A 26,912-nucleotide genomic window follows, 5' to 3' on the forward strand; every position below is an offset into this window, starting at 1 on the left:
ATTTTTTTGTTGTTGTTTTGTTTTGTATTTTGAGCCATACCTGGTTGTGCTCAGGGCTTACTCCTGGCACTGTGCTTTGGGATCGCTCAGGGAACAGTATGTGGTGCTGGAGATTGAACCAGGTCAGGTACATGTAAGACCAGCACCCTCCCTGCCGTGCTATCTCTCTGGCCCCCTTTGCCTCTCGTCTTGCTGGTGGATTCTCCCCTGGTTCCTCTTTCTCACCTCTCCTGCGCCCTCTTCCGCCCTGGTTTCAATTCCCCTTCTAGTTCCCTGCTCTGCTGAGCCTGGGGAGGCTGGCTGCAGGTGTTGAGCTTCCTGGTGCCCCCCACCCCCACCCCACACACACATCCCAGGGAGAAAAATGAAGGGTTGTTCCTCTCCACACATGTGGGAGACACAGGCCTGGTGGATGGGTGAGGTGGGGAGGAGTTTTGTAGACAAGGGCATGCCACCACCGTTGCCACCAGCCTTGTGGGTGGGGACACTTGGAAAGATGCAGATTGTTTAATGAGAATGCGGCCTAAGTCGTCGCACATTTATATGCACATAGATGCTGAAACATAGGGCCACGGAGCGTGCAGGGAACAGAGTCAGACCTGGGTTCTACCCAAAGCTGCCACTGCACAGTCTCCCGAGCTTGCTGCATGTGGGCCCGAAGGCCCCAAGTACCACTGGTGTGGCTCTGGTGGTCCCTGGCACCCAACACAGAGCCCACTTGGCCAAGCCTTACCAGGAGTGGCCCCTGGGTTCCCTGAGAACTTCTTGGGAGCCCCCTGAAACAAAGCAAATATGGACAGTGTCCTCAGATCCGGTCACCTCTCAAGACACACATTGGTGCCAGGACCCCTAGGGTAGCCCATCATTCCCTCATATACTCAGCGCCCCTCATTCACATAGCCCTTCATGCACCCCCTCGTGGACACTCAGCCTCTCACTCGCAACACTGATATAGGTACCTTCTGACGCACCCAAACCACACAAGCACTCATCCTCACATGCCCCCAATAGACACACCCCCCTCCCAGCACACACCCCTCAGACTCACAGCCTCTGTGCACCCCCCCACACATACTCTCATGCACACACCCTCACAGACACATATCCCTTCACACAGCCCCTCACACACACACCCTCACAGACTCATACCCCCACTTGGACACGGACCCTCAACACACAGCCCCTCAGACTTACACCTCCTATACCCCCTCTGGCTCACCCCCTCAGACACACCCCTCTCTCTCAGATACCCCTCATACACACACCCTTAGACTCACACACCTTCAGACAGCCCCCCTCAAACACATGTCCCCTCCAACTCACAACCTCTCACAGACACCCTCCACTCAGACTCAACCCCTCAAAGACACACACAGCTCCTCATAAAATATACAACCCCTCAGACTCACCCCTTCACAGACTCAGCCACTTACAGGCACACAGAGAGTCACAGATGCTCAGAGTCGCAGACCTTCAGAGATACACACACACTCACAGTCCCTCACACACATACAGACTCCGAGATACACACACTCACAGTCATACACACACACACACAGAGACTCACAGTCTCACACACACACACACACACACACACACACACACACACACACAGACTCACAGCCCCTCAAACTCAGCCAAACAAAAATCTTCACTGGGACATGACCCAAGCCCAGCCTTCCTTTCACTGGAAGCAGCAAACACAACCACACAAATTACATTCCGGAGGGTCCGGGTCACGGCTCCCACACAGCCGACTCGGAGATGGTGCCACGCACACACGCACCTCCCAGCATCAGAGCCCCGTCAGGAAATGAAACAGAGGCCCTGGCCCGGACCCACGACAGTGACACAAACATCCTCCATGGGGTCACAGTCACAAACAGGCCCTGAATGCACGCACATGGCCCGCTGTGGCCCAGTCGCACCCAGACACACCACACACAGAGCTCTGGCACGGCAGTCACACACACCGCCAGCCGCTCCTGCCCACTCACAGTCTGACAGCTCCTGGGCCCCCCACACTCCGACCTGGCCTGGGGAGTCCCCCCGGGCCCCACAGACGTCCGCTGACCCAGTCATCTCCAGACACACGGTCACACCAGCCAGTAGCTCCCACACACCCAGGCTCTGCCCCAGGGTCGCGGCCCTCACATGCCCAGCCAGCTCGGGTCTAGACCCGGGACAAGTCCCGGCGCACAGACGAGAGGCTGCCTGGCCTTGCCACGCCCTCACGACACCCGCCCACCTGCCTGGCAGCTGGCACTGTGGGGGGCAGGGAGGGGGAACGTGCCGCCTCAGCAGCTTCCCCAGGGCCGCCTGTGCAGCCCCTGCCAGGCTACCCTGGCACCCCCAGCCCTGCTGGGACAAGTCCGTCCAGGCCCACCGCCAACCACAGGGGCGGCCCAGGGGGTTTGGGGTGCCCCGCGCCCCTCCCCCGCCTCTGTGGGCAGCCGGGGCGGGGAGGGAAGTCGTGGGGGGAGCCTGGGTTCCGGCTGGAGCCCCAGCTTCCCGTCCGGCCCCCACGGGGCAGGAAGCAGGGGCCAGGGGAGGCCAGCTCAGGCCTTCCTGCCCCCTCCCCCCGACAGGCCAGGCCCCGGGGTCAGTAGGAGAGGCTGGGGCTCAAAGCAGGGCTGAGGGCACCCCCCCAGGAGGGCAGATCCCAGTGTTGTTTGAGTTTCTCAGGTGGGATTGAGCATGCTGGGGCCGAGTGTGTGGGGGGTGTGTATGGCTAGGGGGGCCTCTGACTGGGTGGTACATCTGTATTGGTTATATTGGGGGAGGGGGGCTAGTGCCCCCAGCAGATTCTCTGCTCCGTGTATGCATGTGCGCACGACAAGCTGCATTTCCTGTCACTGTTTGTATCCTGTGGGTCCCAGGTATGCTCAGGATGCTCAGGAGTCGGGGTCCTGCCGATCTGCTCCACAACAGTGCTCAACAGCTGCCTTCCTGGCTATGTTGCGGTTGATGCCAGGGATGGGGCCCAGGGCTTCCTGTGGTCGGCGGGGGTATCCCTTCGGCCCCGTGCCCCAGTCTTTCGTCTCGGTGCTTCCTCTCGGGGCGGGTCTGACTTGAAGTGTGGGTGTTGCCTGTGCGTGGGGACTTGTGTGGCTGTGCTTGGCTGGTGTGATGCTGGGTGGGGTGCATCCGGCAGGGGGACACTTGCGAGGGGCTGCTGGGCCGTCCCTGGTGCCCCTGCACCTCTGCTCTCACGCTGGGCTGGAGCAGAGGGCGGCCTGTGTCCCCACGGAGGCCACTGGCATCCTGAGTGTGGCGCCCGGTGGCCACTGGGCTGAGTGGAGGTTGGGCCTGCGGTGTGTCCCCTTGCCGACTGGTGCCACGCTGGCTCGGCTGGCTGTGGCGGGCAGGGCAGGGCAGGGGCTGTGGTGGGCACTGGACCTGCGCCCGGCCTGGGTATAAATATCCCAGCTGCCGGTGACTGTTTACTTGGGCCCAGCCCGGGGGCGGCTGCGGCCAGGCAGGTCCAGGGGGTGGGGGCCATCAGGCCACAGACTTGTGGGCCCCCTCTTGCGCCCCCTTCTGGGTGGGGCCGAGGCAGGGGCCCCTTGTTCTGGCTTCCCAGGGGCCACCACGAGCCAGTCCTGGGTACCTCGGCCCGGTTTCCCAGAGGCTGGGAGATAGAGACTCAGGTGGGGGTGGTGGGACGGCTGCGGGGAGGGGGTAGGAAAAAATGAGGGAGGAGGAGGAGGAGGAGGAGAAGAAGGAGGAGGAGGAGGAGGAGGAGGAGGAGGAGGAGGAGCCTGGTGGGCGGTGCCTCTCGAGAAAGGCGGGGGATAAGCTCAGACTGGGAATGACAGGGGAGAGGAGAGTGGGACAAGGAAAGGGGACAAGACGGGGCCCAGAGGTGCTGAGTGGAGGGGGAGGAGGGCGGAAGCGGTGGGGGCTGAGGTACTGTGGCAGGTCACACAGAGGTGTCAGACGAGGGGGCTGGCGGCCAGGACAGAAGGGAGACACGGGGGTGGGGACCGGATGTCCGCCAGCCCCCCCTCCCCAGGCAGGCCTCACTCCCTGACTCAGCCTCTCCGCCCACCCCAGCCCCAGCACTGGGGGCACCTTGGGGCCTCGGCGGCTCCTGGTGGGGACGGGGGTGTGTCTCACCCACTGTCCCCCGACAGGCCCCGCCTCTGTCTCGTGGCCACCATCTGACTAACTGGCTGCTCCGGGCCACGACTTCCCTCGCGGACCACGCAGAGTTTGGGCGAGGTGTATCACAAAGGGATTTAATAACCAAGTGACAGGCGCACGGTGACCATGCTGGACCTGCGGGGGCACAGGCACCTAGACAGCGGCTCTTGTCCCTATTCAGGCTGCGCGGGGGTGGAGGGGTGGGGTGGGGGCTGGCACGGAGCTGCGCCGCCCCCTCCTCCCCCCCCCCCCCCCCGCCACGAGCCTGGGATGCACCCTTAGCCTCCTGCCTGGGAAGTTTTGGCTGTCCCCTCACTGGCCACCTGGCCAGGCTAGCGCTGGTTCTAGGGTTTGTGGCCACATGTCTGTCCCGATCCGTGTGTGTGTGTGTGTGTGTGTGTGTGTGTGTGTAGGGGGGTGGGAGGGGAGGGCAGCGGCTTCTCTCGCTCTGGCCAGCCCAGAGGGCAAAGATGAGGTGTGGGATCCCCTCTCCCTTGGGGCAGTGAGGGGTCCCCTGGCCCCGTATCCCTGACCCTGGCCTCCAGGTCACCCCGCGGCAGCTGGGCCCCGTGTGTGTCCTGGGGGAGAAGCCGGGTGTGGGGGCATGGGAAGGCGGGACGCCGGGGTTCCCACAGGCCGCGGCTGAGTCACAGGCGGCCATCTGGCTCCCATTAGCCCGGGCGGGCGGCAGGGGGCTCGGCGGGGCGGGCCTGTGGCTGGCGGGGGGGTTGGGGGGGGCAGGGACGCCCGCCCGGGGAAGGCTGCGTGTGGGGATGACTCAGGCCCCATGATAACAGCCTGCGTCTTTGGGGAGTGTAAACAGGAGAGGCCGAGGGAGGGAGGCGGAGGAAGTGAAGGAAGGGAAAATTGGTGTCGGCTGAGGGGGGCTGGGGGTAGGCCCCCTTCCTATGGCACCCCCAGGCTGGCAGCCTGTGATTCCTGGTGCTAGTCCTAGGCACCCCTCCCGTGCCCGGAGCCTGGGGCACAGGGGAGGACAGGTGATCCCGCCATCAGGCCGCTGTCCATGGCTGCTGGGGAGCTGGATCCAGAGTGTGGAACCAGGAGACAGATGGAGAGGCCGGCAACACAGCAGTGCCTGGTGGGCGTTAGTCCCCGTCCAGCTCGGGACTGGGTGCATCCTCGGGCTCCTCCTCGTCAAAGTACCTCTCCTCTTCGTCCCGGGCCACGATATCCAGGTTGTCGAAGTCGGGGTTGTCGTCCACCGTACTGCGGGGGGACGGGGCGGTCAGGGGTTCCCAGCCCCTGCTGCCTGCCACCCCCAAGATCAAGGTCACGGGCTAGCGATTGGGAACCAAATGCCAGGGGGTGGTGGACTTTCGGGGCCCTCACAAAGGGCTGTTTTCTAAAGTTGAGAGGGCAGGGAAAAGCTGGGCGAGGGCCCAAGGGCCGAGCACATGTTCTGCATGTGGGGGGCCTGGATTTGATCCCATGCACCACAGAGTCCCCAGTACTGAGCTGGAAGAAGCCCCTGGCACCGTGGTGTGATCTGAAAACCAGAGATCCTGGAAGCTGCACCCCACCCCAGGAAGATGGACCCCCTCCAGGGCCCAACTTCTGGAGGTGCCCCTCAGGGGCGTGGCTGCTGCTGCCCCCTGGTGGGTAGAGGCCAGACTGCAGCTCACCTGCTGCACAGCGAGTGGGGAAGGGGGCTCCCAAACAGTCCTGCCTACTTGGGAGGGACCCACACTCAGGAGGCCTGTCCACTGCATGACACCCCTATTCTAGCCAAGTGACCCCAGTTGGTGGGGTACCAACTGAGAATCCCCAATGCCAGGCCCTCCGCAACACGGCAATGCCAACTGATGAGCTTCCTGGGGGTCCCATGCTGAGGACCAGTGGGGCAGCATGGCCTCCTCTCCCACACCCTTCCCCAAAGCAGGGGCTCAGGGCTTACTCTAGTTGCCCACTGGCCACGTGGTGGTGCCCCCCTGTGGCCGGAGAACGATGGGAGTCTTGGGAAGTAGCTGGAGTGTGGGGGTGGCGGGGGGGTGGGGGGGCCCTGGCATGAGGCACCCTTAGGCCACCACCCATTGTCCTAAAGAAACAGTTCCAGGTTTGCCCACAGGGTGCTGCGCTGCTGAGCTGATCTGCACACCTGGGGCCAACCCACCCAGCTGCACCCCAGCCCCAGCTGTTCCGTGGGCCCCAAAGAGGCCTCCAGGCACCTGTAGTCGAAGTCCCCATCCTTGCCGTCCAGGAAGCGCTGGTGCATGCGGCTCGTGAACTCCTCCCGCAGGATCAGCCGCTCCTCCGAGTCGGGAACCCAGGACTCAGAGTCACTGTTGGCTGCTTGGTCTGGGGGAGAGACGCTCAGGTGAGGGGGGCACTGGGGGACATGGAGGACACGACACACAGGGCCCGGTGCCCCAGAGGCTGTGGACAGGGGAGGCCGTGGTCTAGCTGATGGACCGCCAGCAAGGGGCAGAAATGGCAGGACCTGGCATGGGGCTAGGCAGGAAGGAAGGGGAGGTGGGGGTCCAGCTGGGGGAGTCCAGACATCAGGGTCCCTGGCTGCTGGCAGGCTCTCACCTTCCTCATTGCTGTCCTCCTCCTCGTCCTCCTCCTCCAGGCAGGCCTCCTCCTCCTCCTGCTGCTGGAGCAGGCGCTGCTGCAGCTCTCGCTCCTGAAAGGACTGGAGCAGCAGGTCGGAAAGCGGGCAGGCGGTAGAGCCGGGGGAGCCGGGTGGGGGTGGCCGGGTCGGGCCGGGCGTACGGGCGTTTAGCTCCTCGGGGCTGAGGTACTGCCCAATGTACTGCTCATACAGCAGCGGCGCCCGGAACCGCATCTGCTCATCACTGAAGTACTCGCCCCCTGAGGAGGAGATGGGTGTGAGGGGGCGCAGGTTATCCAGTACCTTGTGTGGCTCCTCTGTGCCCTTGTGGGTGGCACCTGGGCCCTGTGTGACAAGGAGTCAGGGCTGCTGCAGGCAGTCTCTTCTACCCACGTGGGAGCCAGCGTGCAGTCCCCTGCAGTATCCCCTCCCAGCCCTGCCGGCCCTCCATCCTGCCACCTCTCATCCCCTTTCTGGCATTGGGAGAAACATCTCCTTCCTGCTCCCCTCAGCTCAGCCTGTCACTTCCCCTTCTCCCCTCACCCCTCCTGTTTCTTCTTCTTTTTTTTTTTTTTTTTGCTTTTTGGGTCACACCCGGCGATGCACAGGGGTTACTTCTGGCTCTGCATTCAGGAATTACTCCTGGCAGTGCTCAGGGGACCATACGGGATGCTGGGGGTTGAACCTGGGTCGGCCGTGTGCAAGGCGAATGCCCTACCTGCTGTGCTATTGCTCCAGCCTCCCTCATCCCTCTGTTTCTTTGTTGTTTTAGGGCCACACCTGGTGATGCTCAGGGCTTACCCCTGGCTCTGCACTCAGGAATCACTCCTGGCGGTGCTTGAGGAACGATATAGAATGCCAGGGATCGAACCCGAGTTAGGTGCATGCAAGGCAAAAAAGCCCCATCTGCTGTACTATTGCTCTGGCCCTGTTTCCTTTTTAAGTATGGGTTTTGGGCCATACCTAGCAGTGCTCAGGACTTACTCCTGGCTCTGTGCTGACAGATCTAGCTCTGTGCTGGAGGACTCAGGGCCATATGTGGTGCCAGGGATTGGACCTTGGTTGGCCGTGTGCAAGGCAAGCACCCTCCCTGTCCGCTGTACTGCTTTTGTGTGTGTGTGTCTTTTCCATGTCTGTTCAAGAAGGCCTGGGCACTCTTGGCCGGATACAAACTGGCCTTGGTTTCTGCTGGGCCGGGGTCTCTGTGCATGGTGTGAGGCCAGGATGGATCCAGCTTTCCCAGTGCGGAGCTCAGTATCCTGGGCCTGCACATCTGAAGCGTAACTATCTGTGTCCAAGCCCAGACTTTTCTCCCTGTCCTCCCTTTTTTCTTTCCCTAGGCCCTGATTTTTTTTTTTTTAAAGCCACGTTTGGCAGTATTCAGGGCCTACTTCTTGACCAGGGGATGATCACGAGGTGCCAGGGATTGAACTTGGGAGTCCCACATGCAAAACATGTGCTCCAGAACTCTGAACCCTCTCCTCCCTTTCCCTTGGTCTCCCAAGCTCAGGAGGTCGGGGGGGTCGGGGGGTGGTCTCATGGAATGGCTGTTAGTTTAGTGCAAGGACTCTGGGCAACCTGGGCCACAGCTGGTGGTGCCGGGGGCCTCCAGGACTTGCCCCCAGAGATGCTCAGAAGACCACATGGTGCCAAGAACTGAAATCAGGTGGGTCACATGTCAGGCATGTGCCCTAACCAGTGTACTATAATCCCCCCACCCCATTTTATTTCCCTTTTTGATTCATATCTGGCGATGCTCAGATGTTACTCCTGGCTCTGCACTCAGGATTTTTTTCCCGGAGGTACTCAGGGGATTATATGGGATGCTGAGGATCGAACCCGAGGCGGCCACGTGTAAGGCAAACGTCCTACTTGCTGTACTATCGCTCCAGCTCCCACCCCACTTTTTCTGCGGTGCTTGCGATCCACTTTACTCCAGAGCCACATCCCCAGCCGCTCCCAAGCTTCCTGCTGGGAAGTGTCTCTCCTGGGCTCTGGGGCCCCGCCTGGCCGCCCCGCCTGGCCCCAGCCTCCACATGAGTCCGCCCATCCGCCCCACCTCCCCTCCTGGCCCCGCCCCATCTGTCTCCGCCTTCCGCGCCGAGGCCCGCACCTTGGATAAGCTCGCGCAGCGCCGCGTAGCGCCGGTTGCGCAGGCGGGTATGCAGGGCGCGGGGCCGGGCGGCGCCCTGCCGGGCCACCTCTGCGCAGTAGAAGTCGGCCCGGTGGTCGCCACGCAGGTGGCCAAAGCAGGCCAAGTGCTCCTCGCGCAGCCCCGTGCGGAAACGCTCCAGGAACACCAGCGGCTTCTCCTGGTACAGCCGGCCCAGGATGGCCACCTTCTCTCGCTCCGTCAGCTCCGGCTCGCCCTGCTGCTGGCTGCACACGGGCAGGCGGCTGGCGGCCACGGCCTGCAGCATGGCCTTCACGGCCGCCTCCTCAGTCCCAGGAGGCGCATCCGAGTCACCATCATCACCATCCTCAGCAGCATCGTTGCCATCGTCCAGGGCCAGGGGTGCTCTCTTGGCGGCTTCTACCGTGTCCTGGTGTCTCGGAGGGACAGGCCCCCCAGGCAACTCCCCCCAGTGCTCAGCACGGTCCTCCGGGTAGCCTGTGGGGAGAGGGGCAGTCTTTAGTACGTGGGTGCTAATTCCACCCTGGGTTCCACACTAGGCCCTACTGATGCAACACGTCCTAGGCTGACCACATAATAATGGAGCTGGAGAGACTGCAGTAGGGAGGGTGCCTTGTCTTGCACCCAGCTGGCCCAGATTTGATTCCCAGCACCCCATATGGTTCTCCAAGCCCCATCACAAGTGAGTCTGGGGTAAGTCCCGAGCACTGCCTGCTGTAGCCCAAACCCCCAAAAAAGTAAAAAACACAATTAATGGGCCTTGCCTTACATGTGGATCTCCGGTCTTCGATTCCCAGGCCCTCACTGAACCCCAAGCACCACGGGACGGATCCCTGAACAGAGCCAAGAATAGCCCCTGAGAATCATGGGTGGTACCGCTGCCCACCACAACAAAAAAGGGGTAGGGACTGAGGACAGTTGTTAGGGTGTCTGCTAGACACACGCTGAGTCCAACCTCTGGCCCTATGTGGTTCCGTGAGTATCTCTGTGTGCCGCTCTGGAGGGCCTCAGCAACTCATCTTATGGCCCAGGTGACCATCATCCTGAGCAGCACCACATCCCTGGGCCTCCTGCCCACCCCCCTCCACACCTGTGAATGTAAGCGGATTTGGTTCCAGGAACTACGCAGAAACTTAAAGAGGGAGAAAGGTGGGGTGGGGGAGACTGTGATTCTACCTGGGATAGTCAGGGAAGGCCTCACCCCAAAGGGACACATCAGTGAGAGCTGGGGTGAGACTTGGCAGACATGATTTCTGGGGCAGAGAGGTAGGTGCAGGCAGGGGGGACATGGGGTGACCCTATCATTCCCTACTCAGTTCTCTCTCTGCCTTTCCACCAGTTTGCCAAGTCATTAGCAGCCTCACCAGTTCAAATAGTCCCAGCCCAGGGTCTGGGCTCAGAGACAAGGCGGCTCTGGCACTGGGATCAGGAGGGCAGGCACATGAGCCATAAGAACATGGAGCCTGCCTGGTGGGAGCTTTAGCTAGATTAAAGAGTGGCGCTTAGGGGGCTAGGACAAGAGAAGGCTGAGGGACTGGAGCAATGGTACAGCAGGTGAGGCATTTGCCTTGCACCCAGCTGACCTGGGTTTGATTCCCAGCATCCCATATAGTTCCCTAAGCACTGCCAGGAGTAATTCCTGAGTGCAAAGCCAGGAGTAACTCCTGTGCATTGCCGGATGCGACCCAAAAAATATATTAAAAAAAAAAAAAAAAGAGGAAAGGCTGAGCAGGCCAGGGCAGGGTGGTGGAGAATGGGCTGGGGAGGGGTGCCCCTCCATGTTCAGGATGCCCAGGTCTCTGTGGTGGTGGCCGGCCACACTGGCCCACAGTGAAGCAAGAGCGGGGGAAGGCGCGGAGGCCAGCAAGTAGGGTGGAAATGACCCAGGTGGCGTTTAAGAGGGCTGCCAGGTATGGCTGGACACTTGCCAGGAAAGAGGAATAGTGGGTGTTATAAGACCAAAATTCAAGGTGAAGAAGCAAGTCTCAGTGAGCAAGTAAAAGACCTGCTGGAGGATGAGTGGATAGAAAATGGAGGGTGAGTGAGTGCCCTAAACGTGTCCTAAAGGCAGTCATTGGAGAGAGGGAGAGTGAGTGCATGACGGTGTCCTAAACGAAGTGAGGGAGAGAAGTAACATGAAGGTTCATAGAATAGAAGCAGACTGCTGTGATGGTGTAGCATTACACACACACACACACACACTTCTCTGCCCCTGCCAAAGGGAAAAGGGAAAAAGAGTAAAAGGAACTAGGAAATGGGAAGGAGACAGAAACACGGGTGTGTGTGTGTGGGGGGGGGAAATGGGTGAAGAGGGGGGAAGGCCCTGAGCCCTCCCAGAGAAGCGGGTGACTTGATTGAATGCCGGGGTGTGGTCATTGGGACCCCTTTGCAGCAGTTTCTGAAGGCAATGGGCAGACTGCAGTGGCTGCAGGAATCTAAAACACGGGAAGACCCCCCCTCCCCCAACAGATGCAATGTTGATGGAAGACGGCATGGAATCAAGAGGCAGATTTAGGGAGGTTAAAAATCGCTTAAAATTTTATTGTGGGAAAAAATCAGAGATACAACCCCTGAGCGGATGCTGCTCAGCCCGCCGGCCGCCCGCACCCATGACCGGCTTCAACCTCAACCTCTCAGCAGCAGGGGGGCGGGTGTGTGTGTGTGTGTGGGGGGGGGTAAGGATGGAGCGGCGGTGGGGTGCAGGGAGAGGGTCAGTTAGAGGCGCTGGGGCCCCGCCGCGGGGCAGGGCTGTCACCGAGCGCTATTTCCGGGGGAGGGGGTGAAGGGTAAAGGTAAAGCGGGGGCTGGCGTTCCCCTGCACCCTCCCGAAAGCCACAGCGGCGCGGCGGACCCACTCTCTCGCCGTCTCCGCGGGGCCGTGCCCTCACCTTCATCGGCTTCGCCGGGCGCCGCAGCGTCCATCCCAAGCCTCCAGGACTCGCCAACCGCCGCGGCGAGCTCCGCACGCCAAGCCGGGTCCCACGGCCGCAGCACTCACTTCCGGTAGCGCACACTTCCGGGGCCGGGTGCGCCCCCGGGCCTCAAACTAAAGTTCCGGCCCCGAACGGACCTTCCTGTGCGATGGAGCCTGACTCCCACACTCAGGAGCCAGGACCTAGGTCAGCCGATGGCGGCGGGTTCTTCCGCATCATATGGTCTCCCGAGCACCCCCGCGCCAAAGGAATCAGGAAAATATAGGGCACCAGGGTTAAACATGGTCTTCCGCCTCCGCCCTCTTAGGAAACTAGTATCAGGAGGGATTTGAAACTTTTTGGTTTGCTTTTGGGTCACACCCCGCGATGCTGTAGGGATTACTCCTGGCTCTGCGCTCAGGAATCACTCTTGGCGAGGCTCGGGAGACCATATGGGAAGCTAGGTCGGCAGCGTTGCAAGGCAAGCGCCCTACCCGTTGCGCTATCGCTCTGGCCCAAGAACCATTTTCAAACTTATTCACCACTGTCCAGACCCGAGAACATTTCGGGGTGATGACCGCCAGGCCTCTGAGGGTGATAACTGTGGTCCTGATTTTCTCTATGGGACATCACTTGCTGGCATGTCACTACGCTGCAACAAACATATCGCCAATGAGCACTCTGGAAAACCTGGTGCTCAGGGAGCGGAACTACAAGCCTGGAATGTCAAGTGTTTTTCTGTGTGGGGACCCTAAAACATGGCTGTAAATGAGTATTAGAAGGAGGCAGAGGTAGATCCAAAATGAGGTAATGACTCCGGGAGCCAGGAAGCATGGGGGAGTTCTGGATGTCACTTCAGCAGAAGCATGGAGTGGGGAACTTGAGAGCTTCACAAATCCTTATGCAAAACTCCTTGTACATGTTTATTTTTCAAGGCATTTATAAAGATTTCAGAAGAGACAACTTCCCTGTAAAGAGCTACTAAAGTTCAAAGGAATGCTGAGAGTTGGAGTCAGTGGGATTACAAGGGGTCAGGCAAACGGAGCCCTGCAAGTTGCTGGAGCTCCTTCATCCTGCAGAAGCAGGGCAGTGCGGTGCGAGAGACAGACGGGTAACTACCACAATCTGCGGGTAACTACCACAATCTGCGTTCCGAGGGTTAGGGATCTAACATTTAAAAGGCCAAGATCTCAGGCTTGCCTTAACAGTAGGGAGTCTTCGGGTAACCTGCCTTACCAGGAAAGCCAGCAGAGGGCACTATTGGCTGTTCAGGGAAGAGACTCTTGGGGAAGGGGGAGGCTTCCTTTAAGCTCCAAGAGCCAACCTCTCTACTTGGCTCCTCACATTCACAGGCCCCACATCAGACTTCAGAACTAGTCCTATTTCTTTCGTTTCTGAGTCTTTCTGTGAGAAGGCACTGCCCCTGAGTGCAAGACCTCTCCTGAGGCGAGGAACCCAGCATTCCTGAGAAACGAGGCTGCAGAGAAGGAAGATGGGGGAAGGTTTTTACTTTGGCTCACGTTTACTAAAAGAATTTCCATGGGCTGAAGCAATAGTATGGTAGGTAGGACTCTTGGGTTTGTTTCTCAGCATGCCATATGGTCCTTCATGCCCCACAGGAATGATCCCTGAGCAAAGAGCCACGAATAAGCCCTGAGCACTGTGGGGTGTAGCCCACAAACAAAAACAAATTCCCTGGCAGCCAGGAGATAGTTCAGAGGGCTGGAGCACAAACACGCAGGAATTCTGGATTCAGTCACCCACAGGTCATGGTCCCCTGGTACTGCTGGGTGTGGCCCCAAGCAAAATTAACAGATAATCCCAAAACTCCCCCCACCCCCAACCCCAGGCAAGGAATTAGCAAAGGGCTGGCATAGGCTCTGGATCCAACTCCTTGCATTACATGGTGCCCAAAGACCACTGGGGTCACTATAATGTCCCTAGACCACCCCTGAACTCTGTTTGGAAACACAATCCCCTCCCCCAGCTGTTTTCGCTGGAATCTAAAGATGGCCCAAAGCAATTCTGCCATCTACTGGGAAAAAGGTGGGCATAGTAAGTACTCAGTTTATACTCTGCACTATGCGTGAACTTCACGGGGAGCTTTCTTAATAAGCTGCCTTTCTGAGGCAACCCTGGCCATTCCCCCATCCTACCCTCTGGGGGAGCCCAGAGCAGAAAAAGAGATCCGCACCACCACCTTCCTCCAGGAAGCTCTAAGCTTCATCCCTGCGGCACTTGGTATTGGCACTCTGACAAGCCTAATACCACGGGCCTACAAGCCCATGTGAGCAGGTCCTGCCCACTTGTCTGGGTGCTCTCCTGAAAAGGTGAGAAACGAAGCAAGTATCTAGCACAAACTACCTGGAAAAGGCAACTCCCTGGGTATCCACTAACCCTGGCTCAAGACGATGGGTGGGCAGTCACACACAGTCATGATCTCCCACAGCCCAGCCCTGACCTCGCCTTTCCCTCTCCCTCTGTGTTTTCTACTCACGAATCCCCGTAAGGGCTCTGGAACGGAGGGGACTATCAATGGCAAGTGCCAGAGGGCCACTTTCAAATCCAATGATGGATTTGAAACCGAGGACCCCAGGAATATCACTACACAGCAATAAAAAAGGGGCCAGGCTGGCACACACCCCAGCGTGTGCTCCACGAGTAACTCATGACTCTAAAAAGACCCCATCCCAATAAAACGTCAACTGCAGTAACACTTCAGGGCTCCAGCCCTGCTCTTCTCCCTGCTAGGAGGTGCCATGTCGTTTATTGAAACAAAAACAAAACAGGGCGAACACATTTCTTAATAAGTGCGGCTTGTTAAAATCTTGTTAAAACATATGGGTCAAGGGCAAGTAAAAAGAATCAAAGATCACTGTAAGAAAAGCTTTGTTTTGAGGCCTGAGCCTGGCAGACTGCTGGAGAGAAGGCAGTGGCAGGAGACTTGTGTTCTGAAGGGAAGGGCCCCCCACATCGGCTCGCCCCTCTCTCACCCACTCAGTCCCGCCAGAAACTACCAAGACACCTGGAATAAAATGTTTCAAGTTCAATAGTCACACTCTCTCCAATACAAAAAGCAGATACAAGTCAACTCAACACAGAAGCTTGTGTGCAAAGTCATGGGAAACTGAGACATCGTATAAAAAGTTCGGTTAAAGATGATTCTATGGTTTGGTGTGTATTTTTTGGGCGGTGTGGTTTTTCCTCAATCACCTGAACTCAGAAAAGAAATGGTTATCGTGATGAAATATTAACAGCCAACCCACAGTAAAAACGGACAAATTCTAAAAATTAAAAAAAAAAGCATAATTACCAAAAAAAAAATAATATATATATCTGTCACTGCTTCCTCCCTCTGCATTTTGCTTTTTAAACTTGTGGGCTTTTTTTTTTTTTGATTTTTTTTTTTTTAAATCCTGAAAAGTAGACAGTAAAACAGCTCTTGGAAGAATTTACAACCAACTGCATGAGTCTGGAAAGCTGAGGGGCTGGGAGGGCTGGACCGAGGGACCAGGAAGGCGTCCTCCCCTGGGCCACTGCAGCCTCAGCCTATGACCAAGGGAGAGGGGAGTCTTCAAACAGGAGGAAGGGCAGAGGAGGTGGGGGTCAAACGGGAAAGAAAGGTCACTGTTGTCTGTCTGAAGCCAGAGACAAAAATCCTGGCCTAGTGTGGGGAAGAAGCCCCTCAGAGGGGAGGCAGCCCTGGGGTACCCCATCCCCCAGCATCACGGGACCTGCTGGGGGCAGACGAGGAGGCCAAGGTGGGCGCTGGTGGAGAAAGCCGGTGGGGGGCCTCCAGGGGCCCAGGGGGCACTGGCTACTGCGTGCTAGTGCCTCCCTGCGTGCTCCCGGAATAGCCCCCGTAGTCGTAGTTTCCGTAGTATGGTGGCCACTGGCCCTGGTTCTGATAGTACTGGTTCCATTGCTGGGCATACTGGGGAGACAGAAACCCAAGAGGACCCGGAGGTACTTCAGACCCATATTCCATGTCACGCCAGTCCCACCCTCCCCTAAAGAGGGGTCTTCTGACTGGAAATGAAAGCATGGTGGAAGGCAAGTGCCCGATCAATGTGGTCTGAACAGAGTTCAGCTCTCCAATGACCCACCCAGGGCTGGATCTCCCGTCAGAGGCTCGGATCACAGATGCAGAGGGCAGGCACTGGCCATGGTGCTGAAGACAACTGGAGGGCCTGCCAAGGGCCAGGTTAGGCGACTGCAGCCGTTGCCAAAGGTTCAAGGAAAAAGCCGTCCCACACAAGTGCCAGCCTGAGTTGGGAGGATGCCCCATTTTTGTGGGGATGGGAAATGACTCACCTGGGAACACACCCCTCATGCACGCCTTTGGTGGGGGGCGGGGGGTCTAGTCTATCCCCACTGGCTCCCCAGTGTGGCACTTACCTGCTGATACTGGTTATAGCTGGGCTGAGGGTAAGTCTGCGCGGCAGGGGGTGGTGGTGGGGTGTATGGGGCTGGGCTGTAGCCTGCATAGCTTCCGTAGTTGTAGGTGGGGGGCGGTGGGGGCGGTGGCGGCGGCGCAGCATAGCCCTGGCTGTAGCCACCCTGGCTGTAGGGAGGCTGGCTGTAACTCGGCTGCAAAGGGGAAAGAAAAAGGACTCAGCTAGTCGGTTCCCAGCAGGGAGGAAAGGCCTACCTAGGTGGAGGAGCAGGGCATATGAGTCTCTGCTCTGTCATATATGAATGACAACAGAACAATTCTTCTGGCTGGCTGTGTGGCCCGCCACTGGGCACTTAACCTCTGACAGCAGCTGCTTGAGAAGATCTGAGAGTAGGGAAGCCATCATTTCCCATGTCCGGCCCAGATGGGAATTCACAATCCTCAGAAAGAGGCAGCCCAGGGAGGTCACTGGGTCAAGGTGACATAGTTAAGAGGCAACAGACTGGGAGGCTAGGGTGGCATGTGAGGTCGACCTGAGTTTGACCCCAGGCACCTCACTGCCATTGAGCACTCTGGAGTGAACCTGGTAGCTCATTCCAGGACTACTGGGTGTGGCCTTGTCCCCCGCCCACCCCATGCTCAGCATGGCCCCCAGAACTAAGAACCACCACGGGGCAAAGTTGGGACCTGCCCCAGGTCCTCATACACCAAAACAAGTGCAACTTCAGCTATGTCCTGTCCCTTCCCAGGTCCAGGCCTTATCTGTCACCTATTCACTCAGCCTTCACAGCACCCAAAAATGGTCTACTGACAACTCTTGTCTTTTATGATGAAAACGAGTCCAAAGGTAAAGATTTAAGGTGTGTGTGTGGGGGGGGGGGGGGGGGGGAGGGGGGAGTGCTGGAGTGATAGCACAGCGGGTAGGGCATTTGCCTTGTACGCGGCAACCCGGGTTCAATTCCCAGCATCTCATATGGTCCCCTGAACACCACCAGGGGTAATTCCTGAGTGCAGAGCTAGGAGTAACTCCTGAGCATCGCCGGGTGTGACCCCCCCCCCAAAAGATTTAAATCGGAAGCCCAAGACCCAACGGTGTGCCCCACATCTAGGGCAGGTGTGGCGAGCAGGGCAGGGCTATGCCATCTTCTTGCAGCTGCTCCCAGGACTGGTTTCTGAACCGCAGCTGAGCTGCAGGCTGCCCAAGTCCAAGCCACTTCTAGTCTGGGAAAGAGGTCAGTTTTCAGCTAGGTGGTTTTGGGGGCCACACCCAATGGTACTCAGGGTACACACCAGGTGTCACTCCTGGCAATGCTGGGGGGAATCATGCGGTACCTGGGTCTCATGCATGGGAAGCATGTGCTCCAGCCCACTGAGCTCTCTCTGACCCAGGACAGGCCAGAGGATACTGAGATGAGCAACACCCAAGAGCAGCATGTTTGCTGGAGAAACCAGCGCATGACCTGCCAACCCGGGGTGTTGGGGGAACAGGCAGGTACACTCTGGGCTTGGCAGGGGTCAGGGATGCCCCTCTGTCTCAGTTGAAGGCCAGCATTGGCTGTGAAACACCCTCACCTGCGGGGGGCTATAGCTGCTGACAGTGGGGGTGCTGGTATTGACGCTTGAGCCTGGGAGGCTACTGTTCTTGCTGTAGCTGCTGGCCCCTGGGGGATTCCTCACAGGGCTGTAGCTGGGTGGCGGTGGTGGCTGCTGGGGCGGTGGCTGTGGTGGCGGTGGCTGCTGGGGTGGCAATTGCTGTTGGGGTGGCCGACTGTAGCTGCCACGGTTATTGGAGTTGTTGTTATCTCGGTTATTGTTACCCCAGCGGTTCTGGTTGTAACCACCTCCTCCACTGCGGTTGAAACCTGCAATGCAGAAACCAGAGACTAACAATCTTCAGGTCTGGGTTTGGGGACTGCTGGAGCGCTGACATGGACAGCACAGAAACCCAGCAGCCCTTGGGGTCAGCCCCTTGCCCGCCTGCACACATGCACACACCTTCCCTGGAATACTTGGTCCACATCGCCTGACAGGTCTGACTGGCCCCTGAGACTCTGAGCCCATGGGGTGGGGAACAGGGCCCATTCGATCCCTATCATCCCACTAGCTGGAACAAGCAGGCAAGAGATGCCAGTCCTGGGCCACTGCCCTGCCCAACTCCTACCGAGCCTTCAGGACCTCAGTGTCCAGAGGCCTCTTCTCTACCCCAAACACCACCCCTGTCCCGGTGTCAGCTGAGGTTAGACCTCTAGTCTTCCCCAGCAAGTCCAGAATCATATTAAACTGTCACTAAGGGGTGTTCTCTGGCTGGACCACAGCTGTGTCAAAGCAGGAAAGTACAGTACATCATGAGCATACAGTACTCAGCAGAACTGCATGACAAACCTGGGCTCTGGCTCAATGGATTCAGCCAGATGAATCTGGGGCCAATGGACATCGCTAAGTTGGTTTCTCCATTTATCTTAGCCAAAACCAAAACAGCCCGAATTTTTGCCTAGTATCATATCCGATCCAACTTGGCTTGATGCCTTTTTTGAAGTGTGTATGTGGGAGGAAGGAAAGAGGGAAGTAGGGGTGAGGGGGAGAGAGGATGAAGAGAGGGAGGGAGAGGAAGAGAGGGGAGGGAAGAGGAAAGGGAGAGGAGGGGAGAGGGCAGAGAGCGTACAAACTTACCTCCTCGGTAATTACCGCCTCCACCACTGCCACCTCGGTTCTGGAAGCCTCCGCGATTGCCCCCTGGAGGGCCTCGGTTATCGTAGCGCTGGAAACCGCCGCCTCCACCTCGGCCTCGAAAGCCACCAGCGCCTCGGTTGTCAAAGCGCTTTTCTGGGGGTGGCCCAGCCTTTCGGCCTTCCTCATTGTACTGCCTCACCAACTTGTCTGCTTCCTCCCGCTGCAGCTCAATGAACAGCACCTCATCCAGGAAGTCCCCTACGTCTGGTAATGTGAAGTTGGCTAGGAGGGTGGGCAGCAGAGAAGTAAGAGGGTAAGCATCGTCAAAAGCCTGGTCCCCAGTGACCCAGACACTGGCTGGCTAGATGGTGGACAGGACTGGTACACTGAGAAATAACAGGGCCTGAGTCTGGCCCCATGATGGCAGCCAGGGGCTACCAAAATTTTCTTTTCTTTGAAGAGCTCGCAAAGCCTCACCAACCACAGTTCATAAACACTCCTCCAGCCTCCAGTCCAGGAACTGAGCTAGGCAGTAGGTCTACAGGAACAAGCGAAGACCAGTTTGGTTGGCCTGCCCAGAGCTGGCCAGAGGCAGGCGAGCATTTAAGATTGAACATCGGCTCACACATATGCTTTCTCCACACTGCATAGGAAGTAGTACCCAAGCAGCAAGAGAAAGACCGAAAGACTCAGGAATCAGGGAAGGCACAGAATGGGGGAGGAAAGGGGGGATGCACGGGGGGGGGGGGGGGGGGGCGGGCTTTGTTCTTTGGGGCCGGATATGGGGTCCCTGGCTCATCTTGTTCCCTACCTTTCATTTCTAAGACTGCGTGATCAGGGACATCCTTCCCTTCTTCATCAGTTCGCTTTATTGTCCGGTCTTTGAGGTCCTCGTCGGTGGGGCAGATTACAATGGCTTTGCGCTGGAACCCTTCAAATGGTCTCATTTTTCGCCGCTGTGCTGACCCATAAACATTTGTCTAGTGTAGGAAACAATAGGCAGGAGGGGGATGTTGAGTTGTTCTTCCTCTGTAGGGTATTATGTAGGCCAGGGACTGAGGGAAGGATACCACCTGGCTTTCTACACAGAAAACTTTGTTTAACTTGTGACTGGAGCAATAGTACAGTGGGGAAGGTGCCTTGCATGCGGCTGACCTGGCTTCAACCCCCGGCACGCCATATGCTCCCACAAGCATCGTCCAGGGGTAATTTCTGAGTATAGAGCCAGGAGTAACCCTTGAGCATTGCCGGTGTGACCCAAAAAGCCAAAAATAAACAAAAAACCCCAAAAACCTACCAAAAAAATAGAAACAAACTAATGAACCGAGCAGCAGAGTGGCAGTCAGTCTACGACTAGCATTCTTAAGGGCTGGGTGGGCTACTGAATGCCATTTTGTCTTGGTGTTGCTATTTCAATCTGTAAAAAGTTCAGAAGAACAAAGTCTAACATTCAGAGTGAGATTCTTCATATGATTACTGCCTGTCCCATGTGCCAGAGATGATCTGCATCAAAGTTGTGAACACGTCTCTCTCTGGGGGTGAGAGAGTGTATTCCCACAGTGCTCAGGGGATCAGGCAGTATTGGGGACGAGACTCAGAATTCCTGCCTGCATGGATTCCAGCCCCAGGCCGCCAGCCAGATCTGATGTACACTTCAGATACAGGCAGGAGAGCCAGACCCAGGTTGGACTCAGAGAGTTCCATGGGCACTGGGCATTGTGGGGTGTGGTCCTGGAGTTCCTCAGCACTTCCAGGGTGGCCTTGGTATCCTTGGCACTGCAGGGCCCAAGCAGCACCATATCCCTAAGTCCCTGAGCTGAACTACCAGCCCAGCTGAGAATCACTGGTGGGGTTGTCAAACCACTCGAGTACTGCTTGGGAACACCCCCATTAAGTATATCAATAGAAATAATGGCCAGAGAGCTAGCTGGCTATGCATGCTTTCCACACAGGGAGGTGTGGGTTCATCCCCAGCACCAGATGGATCCCTGAGCACTATACCCAGAGCACTCCCAGATGAGGCCCAGATATCTTCCCTCTTCCCTCCCTACTGTTAATCATGAACACATCTTGTGAGGCCATGGAGTCTTCAAGGTCACTTCAGGGGATGCTTAGGAAGGACACACAGTACCAGTGACTGACCCAGAGTCTCACATAGGCCAGACATCCAGGGTAGCACTGTAGCACTGTTCATCGATTTGCTTGAGTGAGCACCAGTAACGGGCCACGGGAAGCTTGCCAGGCTCTGCCGTGTGGGCAGGATATTCTTGGTAGCTTGCTGGGCTCTCCAAGAGGGACAGAGGAATCGAACCCGGTGGGCCAAATCCAAGGTAAATGCCCTCCCGCTGTGCTATCGCTCCAGCCCATCCAGGGTACCTCTAGGAATCCAGCCTGGGAGCTAGGTGGATCTGGGGGTTCTAAGGTTTGACACCAGCACCTCACACATTCAAGCGAGACCCTCTAGCCCTGAGTAACACTCCTGCCAGAAAGAAGAGTTAATTCGGAACTGGAGCAATAGCATACAGGAAGGGCGTTTGCCTTGCATGCGGTTGACCCGGATTCAATTCCCAGCATCCCATATGATCCCCCGAGCACCACCAGGAGAATTACTGAGTGCATGAACCAGGAGTAACCCCTGTGCATTGCAGGGTGTGACCCAAAAAGGAAAAAAAAGAAAAAGAAAAAAGAACTGTTATCTGTTGTTTGTTTGGGGCCACACCTTTGGTGCTCAGGTCTCATGTGGCAGCCCTTGGTTCCCAGGGCTCCAGCATGCATTTTTTTTTTTTGGCTTTTTGGGTCACACCCGGCAATGCACAGGGGTTACTCCTGGCTTTGCACTCAGGAATCACTCCTGGCAGTGCTCAGGGGACCACATGGGCTGCTGGGAACTTAACCCGGGTCGGCCGCGTGCAAAGCAAATGCCCTACCCACTGTGCTATCACTCCAGCCCCCAGCATGCATTCTTTTGAGCTGTCTTCCCAGACTCCTGTAACAGGTCATGTTTGGTTTTTGGGCCACACCTGTGACACTCGGCCAGGCTGGCTGCACGCTGGAGCGATAGCACAGCGGTAGGGCGTTTGCCTTGCACGCAGCCAACATGGCCGACCCGAGTTCAATTCTTCCGCCCCTCTCAGAGAGCCCAGCAAGCTACCAAGAGTATCTCGCTCGCACGGCAGAGCCTGGCAAGCTCCCCGTGATGTATTAGATATGCCAGACACAGTAACAACAAAGTCTCCAATGGAGACGTTACTGGGCCCGCTCGAGCAAATCGACGAACAACGGAGGGCCTTTACCTTTACCTGTGACACTCAAGGCTCACTCTTAGTGGAGCTCAGGAGATTGTATGTGGTGCCAAGGACCAAACCCAGGTTGGTGGCATACAAGTCAAGTATTTTTCTGCTGTACTATCTCTCCAGAAAAGCTCATTTTAAATAAGAATATATATGCACACTTCCGGTCTTACTGTTTCTCTATTATCTCAGGGATTGAACTCAGGGGCAAGTATATGAAGAACTTACAACTCTAACCACTTCCAGGCCAGTGATTCCCCCACCCCACCCCCTGCACTGTGACCCCCCTACATTGACTCAGTGACGCCCTGCATGCACAGTATTCAGACAGATGCCATAATTAACCAACCTCCTGACAGCTGTGTAGGTGGTGTCCATCAATAAATGGTTCATGTGGACGAAGAGGGCAGGGGGTACTAGGGACCTAATTCAGGGTGGCACATGTAAGGAATGGGCTTTACCCACTGAGTCACATCCCTGGTCCAATGTTGTAATTCTTTTAAGTCTTAAAGAAAATTTTGGCCCATAGCCAGTGGTGCACGGAAAACCAACCATATGGGATGCTGGAGATCAAAGCTGGGATGGCCATGTGCTCTCTCTGATGTCCTTTTGCTCTTGCCCTGATGCGGCGATTCTTTTATCAGTCCTTCCTTGAAAGTCAACCTTACCCACAAGCTTCAACTAGAGTCTGAGCAGGCAAACCCTGTCTTAATCCCCTGCGCAGTCTTGCTACCAATCTCTTCCTTTACATGATGGGCAGCTGTGCGAGCCGGTGCTAGCAGAGCAGTGCTCTTTGATCTCTGGTCTGGAGCAATAACGACAGTTTCCATTTAAGCACCCCTACATGCCAGGTCATCTAAGTTGGGGGTTCCAGGCCTTGCCTGAAGCAGCACAAAGTGCACTTGAATTCATTAACTACACAGCATCTGCTGAGGGGGAACCCGCACACCTGGCTTCCACTTGATGACCAAACCCAGACACTCGACAGAACTAGTGTGATGAGTAATACCTGCACTCAAACAACATTCTTGGGTCACAATGGTTTCTTCTTTTGGCTTTTTGAGTCACCACTGGCAATGCTCAGGGGTTACTCCCAGCTCTGTGCTCAGGAATTACTCCTGGTGGTGCTCGGGGGGACCATGTGGGATACCAGGGACCAAACCCAGGTTGGCATGAGCATGGCAAATGCCTTCCCCATTGTACTACTGCTCCAGACTCCACCGTGGTTTCTGGGCCACACTGAACAAACAGGGCTCCAGAACCTGAAAGGCTGCTGAGGCAAATCAGGTGCACTATCTCCTATGCTATCTCTCCTTCCCTCAAATAACTTCTGCGTGGCTCTGCCAGGTTCCCAGAAGGGCAGCAGAACTCGCGAGAACAGTCTACAAAGGGGCATGCAAAGAGAAACAGAAATCCCTGTGTTCTAAATATGCAGTCTGGCAGCGTAGGGTGGCAGGGGTCCAGAGTCCAGCCTGGGTGTGGCCATTAACCCACTCTAAGTCCTTAGCCCCACTTCCTCTGAAAAGAAACACTAAGAAGGGATGCCCCTAGGGCGGGAGCCATCCCTGCAGAGACAGGCAGGCAGTCCCGGGCCTGGCTCCGGCCAACCGGTACCTGTGACTGTGAGCAGGCAAGCTCTGCTCAGAGCTTCAGACAGCACCTCCGTAAACTCAATTTGCTGTGCATTTATTGCGTCTCCAACCCTAAAAGGGAGAGTCTGAACAGGATCTGCATGCCGTGAAGACTGAAGGAGTTAATGAGTTGAAGCCGTCAGTGAACTCTGGGCCTGACTGGTTACCAACTCAAGAAACAGCACCTCCTCCTCTCACCAAAAAGGTCCCTGGGTGGACCTTTTAGCAGCCCATCCTAGACCGTAGAGAGGTTCAGCTCTTGGAACATCCACCAGAGCGGCAGGGACAGTGGGATGGGTACAAAGAGCTCAGTGTGTGGCCTTAGCCATCTGAATCACAAACTGCTCCATCTGAGAGCAGGGATCTCCTCCCCAGGTGGTCCGTGGTGAGGATTCATAGATGGGACAATGACTAGGATATAGAAGGGATCAGGGAAAGAGTCAATATCCACTAGACAGGCCTGAAAATATGACCAACAGCACTGACACGGTACCAGGGAAGAAGTCCCACTAGAAATGACCAAGAAAAGTCTGAAAAAAAGACTGAGGAACAAGTGATCCTCCAGCAGGGAGGACCATGTGACTAATCTGGGTTCACTTTCTGGCATCTCATACAGCCCCAAACGCAGAGCCAGAAGTAACCCCTGAACTCTGCTGGATGTGCTCCACCCCAGAAAAAAACAGAATGGGAACTGGTGGGCCATGGTTATAAACCAAGCATGCAGAGGATGAATGAGCGCACACGCACACGCACACATGCACAGAGGAAAAACTGCAAGGGAAAGGCTCTGTGGTGGGCATCTGCAAGTTATGATCTGGGTCTTTAACAGTGTCTGGAGCCCTTGGCCACAACAAGGTTCCAAAGGCCCATTGGGTTAGAGGAGATTCAGGCTCTCTTCCCACTTCTCTCCCTGGACCCAAATCTCAGTCCAGCTGAAGGCACCTTCAGCCGTACAAAGCTAGAACTGGTACATCTGGTGCCTGACGAGACTTTCTCCTGGCACTAAAGCCACAGTGGGGTGAATGGGGACCATATTAGGGAACAAGCCCCTTGCACTGTTTTCCCACAAGAAGCAATTCCACCTTGACACCTCTAACCCCTGAGAATAGGGCTGAACAGCTGTGGAGACTGCTATGGGACAGACCTGTCAATGTCCTGTAGAGGGGACAGAGGAGATACCACACAGCCAGCAGGGCTAATTCCCAGAGGTGGGTGGGAAACACCGAACTCAGGTGACTCCTCAGACCCCAAAAATCAGGTGCTAAGAAACCATTTCCCAAGGGTTTCCAAGACTCCCTGCCTCCCCTTACTGCTCTGCATGGCAAAAGGAAAGCACGTAAACCCACAGAAATGCAAACACTTGGCTTTCCTGAGGAAAAGGGAGTTCGCTGTCGGTAGCTGTTGCCACAGCAAACACTGAGATCAGAGCTCCTGAGCTGGCCCAGCACTGCTGTGGCCACTGGGAGCTGCTGGTGGCTGTTGCCGGGAGACCAGCACATAAGCTGGGAACCGGCCTTGTAGCTGCAGGTCCCTGGGACCTGCTTTTCCCAATCCCACCCAGCTTCAAGAACTGGACTTTAGAAAAAGGGGCTGCCTATGTGTCCTGGCGCCTTGGGAACTCCCAGCCCCTAGTGACATGACCAAGAAACAAGACTGAGACTTCTCAGGACCCTGGTATGTGGTGTCAAAGAAGCAAGGGTAGAAACCCAGGCTGCTCACAGCTAGAGTCCTGGAGGAGGCCCGGTTTCCCCACTCCAGTCCCTACAGTCACTCTTCCAGGAGGAAATGCAACTTGATTCTCTGTTTTTTTTTCTTTTTGGGTCACACCTGGAGATGCACAGGGGTTACTCCTGGTTCATGCACTCAGGAATTACTCCTGGCCGTGCTCGGGGGACCATATGGGATGCTGCGAATGAATCCGGGTCAGGCTGCGTGCAAGGCAAACACCCTATCCGCTGTGCTATCACTCTAGCCCCGCAACTTGATTCTCAAGGAACAGAATTCAAGTAGGGGGGCCAGTTAGGATAGAGAAGGACCACTATGACAATGATAGTTGGAAATGATCATTCTGCTGAAAGGAGGGAAAGGGATAGACATGATAACCTTTTAGTACCTATTGCAAACCATATGTCCAAAGGGGGGGGGGGGGTAGCGGGGGAGAAGTGCCTGCCATAGAGGCAAGCTAAAGGGGGTGGAGTAAAACTGGGGACACTGGTGGTAGGAAAGATACACTGGCTAAGGGATGAAGGGACAGGTGTTTGACCATTGTATGACTGAAACCCAATCTTGAACAACTTTGTAACTATGTATCTCACCATGATTTAAAAAAAAAAAAAAAGGCCTGCGTAGAGGAGAACTGGCCTGGTCTGTGTGACAGTGGAATGGACTGAGGCTCTGGGACGGCACAGGTGGAGAAAAGCAAGAGCCAGAGGCCATGCACTCTAAGCCTCCTTTGACCCTGAGAATCTACTTCTGGCAAAGATGTGACACCTGTCAACAGAGAGGTAAAGCAGGAACAGACCCAGCTATTTCACTGGTTGAATAAAGCTGGTGATGTTCACCCTGCCCCCAGTTTGGTCCCCACGTGGTTCTGCCTGGGCTGTCAGACCTCTCCATTGGCTTTCATCTTGGGTCTGCATCTTTTGTCTTTAAGAACCAACTTCAACCCCCGGCACCCCATATGGTCCCCGTGCAGAGCCAGAAGTAATTCCTGAGTGCAGAGCCAGGAGTAACCCCTGAGCATCACTGGGTATGACCCAAAAAGCCAAAAAACATACAAACAAACAAACAACAAAAGAGCCAACTTCCTACTATGGGTTTGTGTCTCACATAGTAGATCTGAAGTATCACTTCACTAGGTAACCTGCTTCTTATAAGACTGACACCCCAACCATCTTGCTTCAGGAGGTCACGCGGATGCAGTCTAGTCGAGCGGGGATTCTGTCTTTCCCTTTTGAGATTCCAATCATCATTCTCAAAATCCAACCACCACCAGCACCCTTCCGCCCTGAATGAGGACCCTTCTGAACTCACACTAAACTGAGCCCTCCGCATGCAACTAGACATTTCCATACTTAGTTTTTAAAGAAAGCATAAATGCAAGGCCAAGGAACAGACTTTTTTAGGCTCCAAATAAGGATCTGCTACTTGAGTCTCTGGTT

At 56.4% G+C, this 26,912-nt stretch overlaps 2 protein-coding genes across 7 annotated transcripts in view; both read right to left on the minus strand.

Moving 5' to 3' along the window:
* Positions 1 to 4,582: 4,582 nt before the first annotated feature.
* Positions 4,583 to 9,329, minus strand: CCDC97 (coiled-coil domain containing 97). The gene is made up of 4 exons (XM_056136781.1): positions 8,832 to 9,329; positions 6,697 to 6,978; positions 6,333 to 6,462; positions 4,583 to 5,373 (listed from the first exon to the last, which is right to left on the minus strand). The coding sequence occupies exons 1-4, from the start codon at positions 9,136 to 9,138 to the stop codon at positions 5,253 to 5,255; spliced, it is 840 nt and encodes a 279-aa protein (XP_055992756.1). The 5' UTR covers positions 9,139 to 9,329; the 3' UTR covers positions 4,583 to 5,252.
* A 5,146-nt stretch (positions 9,330 to 14,475) lies between these two features.
* HNRNPUL1 (heterogeneous nuclear ribonucleoprotein U like 1) overlaps positions 14,476 to 26,912 on the minus strand; it is a 37,984-nt gene continuing 25,547 nt past the window's right edge. For 4 of the 6 annotated variants that reach the window (XM_056136766.1, XM_056136768.1, XM_056136764.1 and 1 more), the window contains exons 11-15: positions 19,642 to 19,810; positions 18,831 to 19,112; positions 17,733 to 18,022; positions 16,163 to 16,354; positions 14,796 to 15,698 (exon numbers count right to left, since the gene is read on the minus strand). In XM_056136766.1, coding sequence (XP_055992741.1) covers positions 15,582 to 15,698; positions 16,163 to 16,354; positions 17,733 to 18,022; positions 18,831 to 19,112; positions 19,642 to 19,810 — 1,050 coding nt within the window. In that variant the 3' untranslated portion in view covers positions 14,796 to 15,581. Of the gene's footprint in view, positions 15,699 to 16,162; positions 16,355 to 17,732; positions 18,023 to 18,830; positions 19,113 to 19,641; positions 19,811 to 26,912 lie in introns of all 6 variants that reach the window. The other 2 variants (XM_056136767.1, XM_056136765.1) reach the window with 1 other exon arrangement.

This window comes from Sorex fumeus, unplaced genomic scaffold, assembly GCF_029834395.1.
Source record: "Sorex fumeus unplaced genomic scaffold, SorFum_2.1 ptg000122l, whole genome shotgun sequence".
NCBI classification, from domain to species: domain Eukaryota; kingdom Metazoa; phylum Chordata; class Mammalia; order Eulipotyphla; family Soricidae; genus Sorex; species Sorex fumeus.

Excerpts from the sequence above, each read along its gene's own strand:
- CCDC97 (XM_056136781.1), bottom strand. The coding sequence starts at position 9,138 with ATGCTGCAGGCCGTGGCCGCCAGCCGCCTGCCCGTGTGCAGCCAGCAG. Across the intron at positions 6,463-6,696 it reads GGAGGACAGCAATGAGGAAG|ACCAAGCAGCCAACAGTGAC; the intron begins GTGAGAGCCTGC and ends TCTCTCCCCCAG. Across the intron at positions 5,374-6,332 it reads GATGGGGACTTCGACTACAG|TACGGTGGACGACAACCCCG; the intron begins GTGCCTGGAGGC and ends GTCCCCCCGCAG.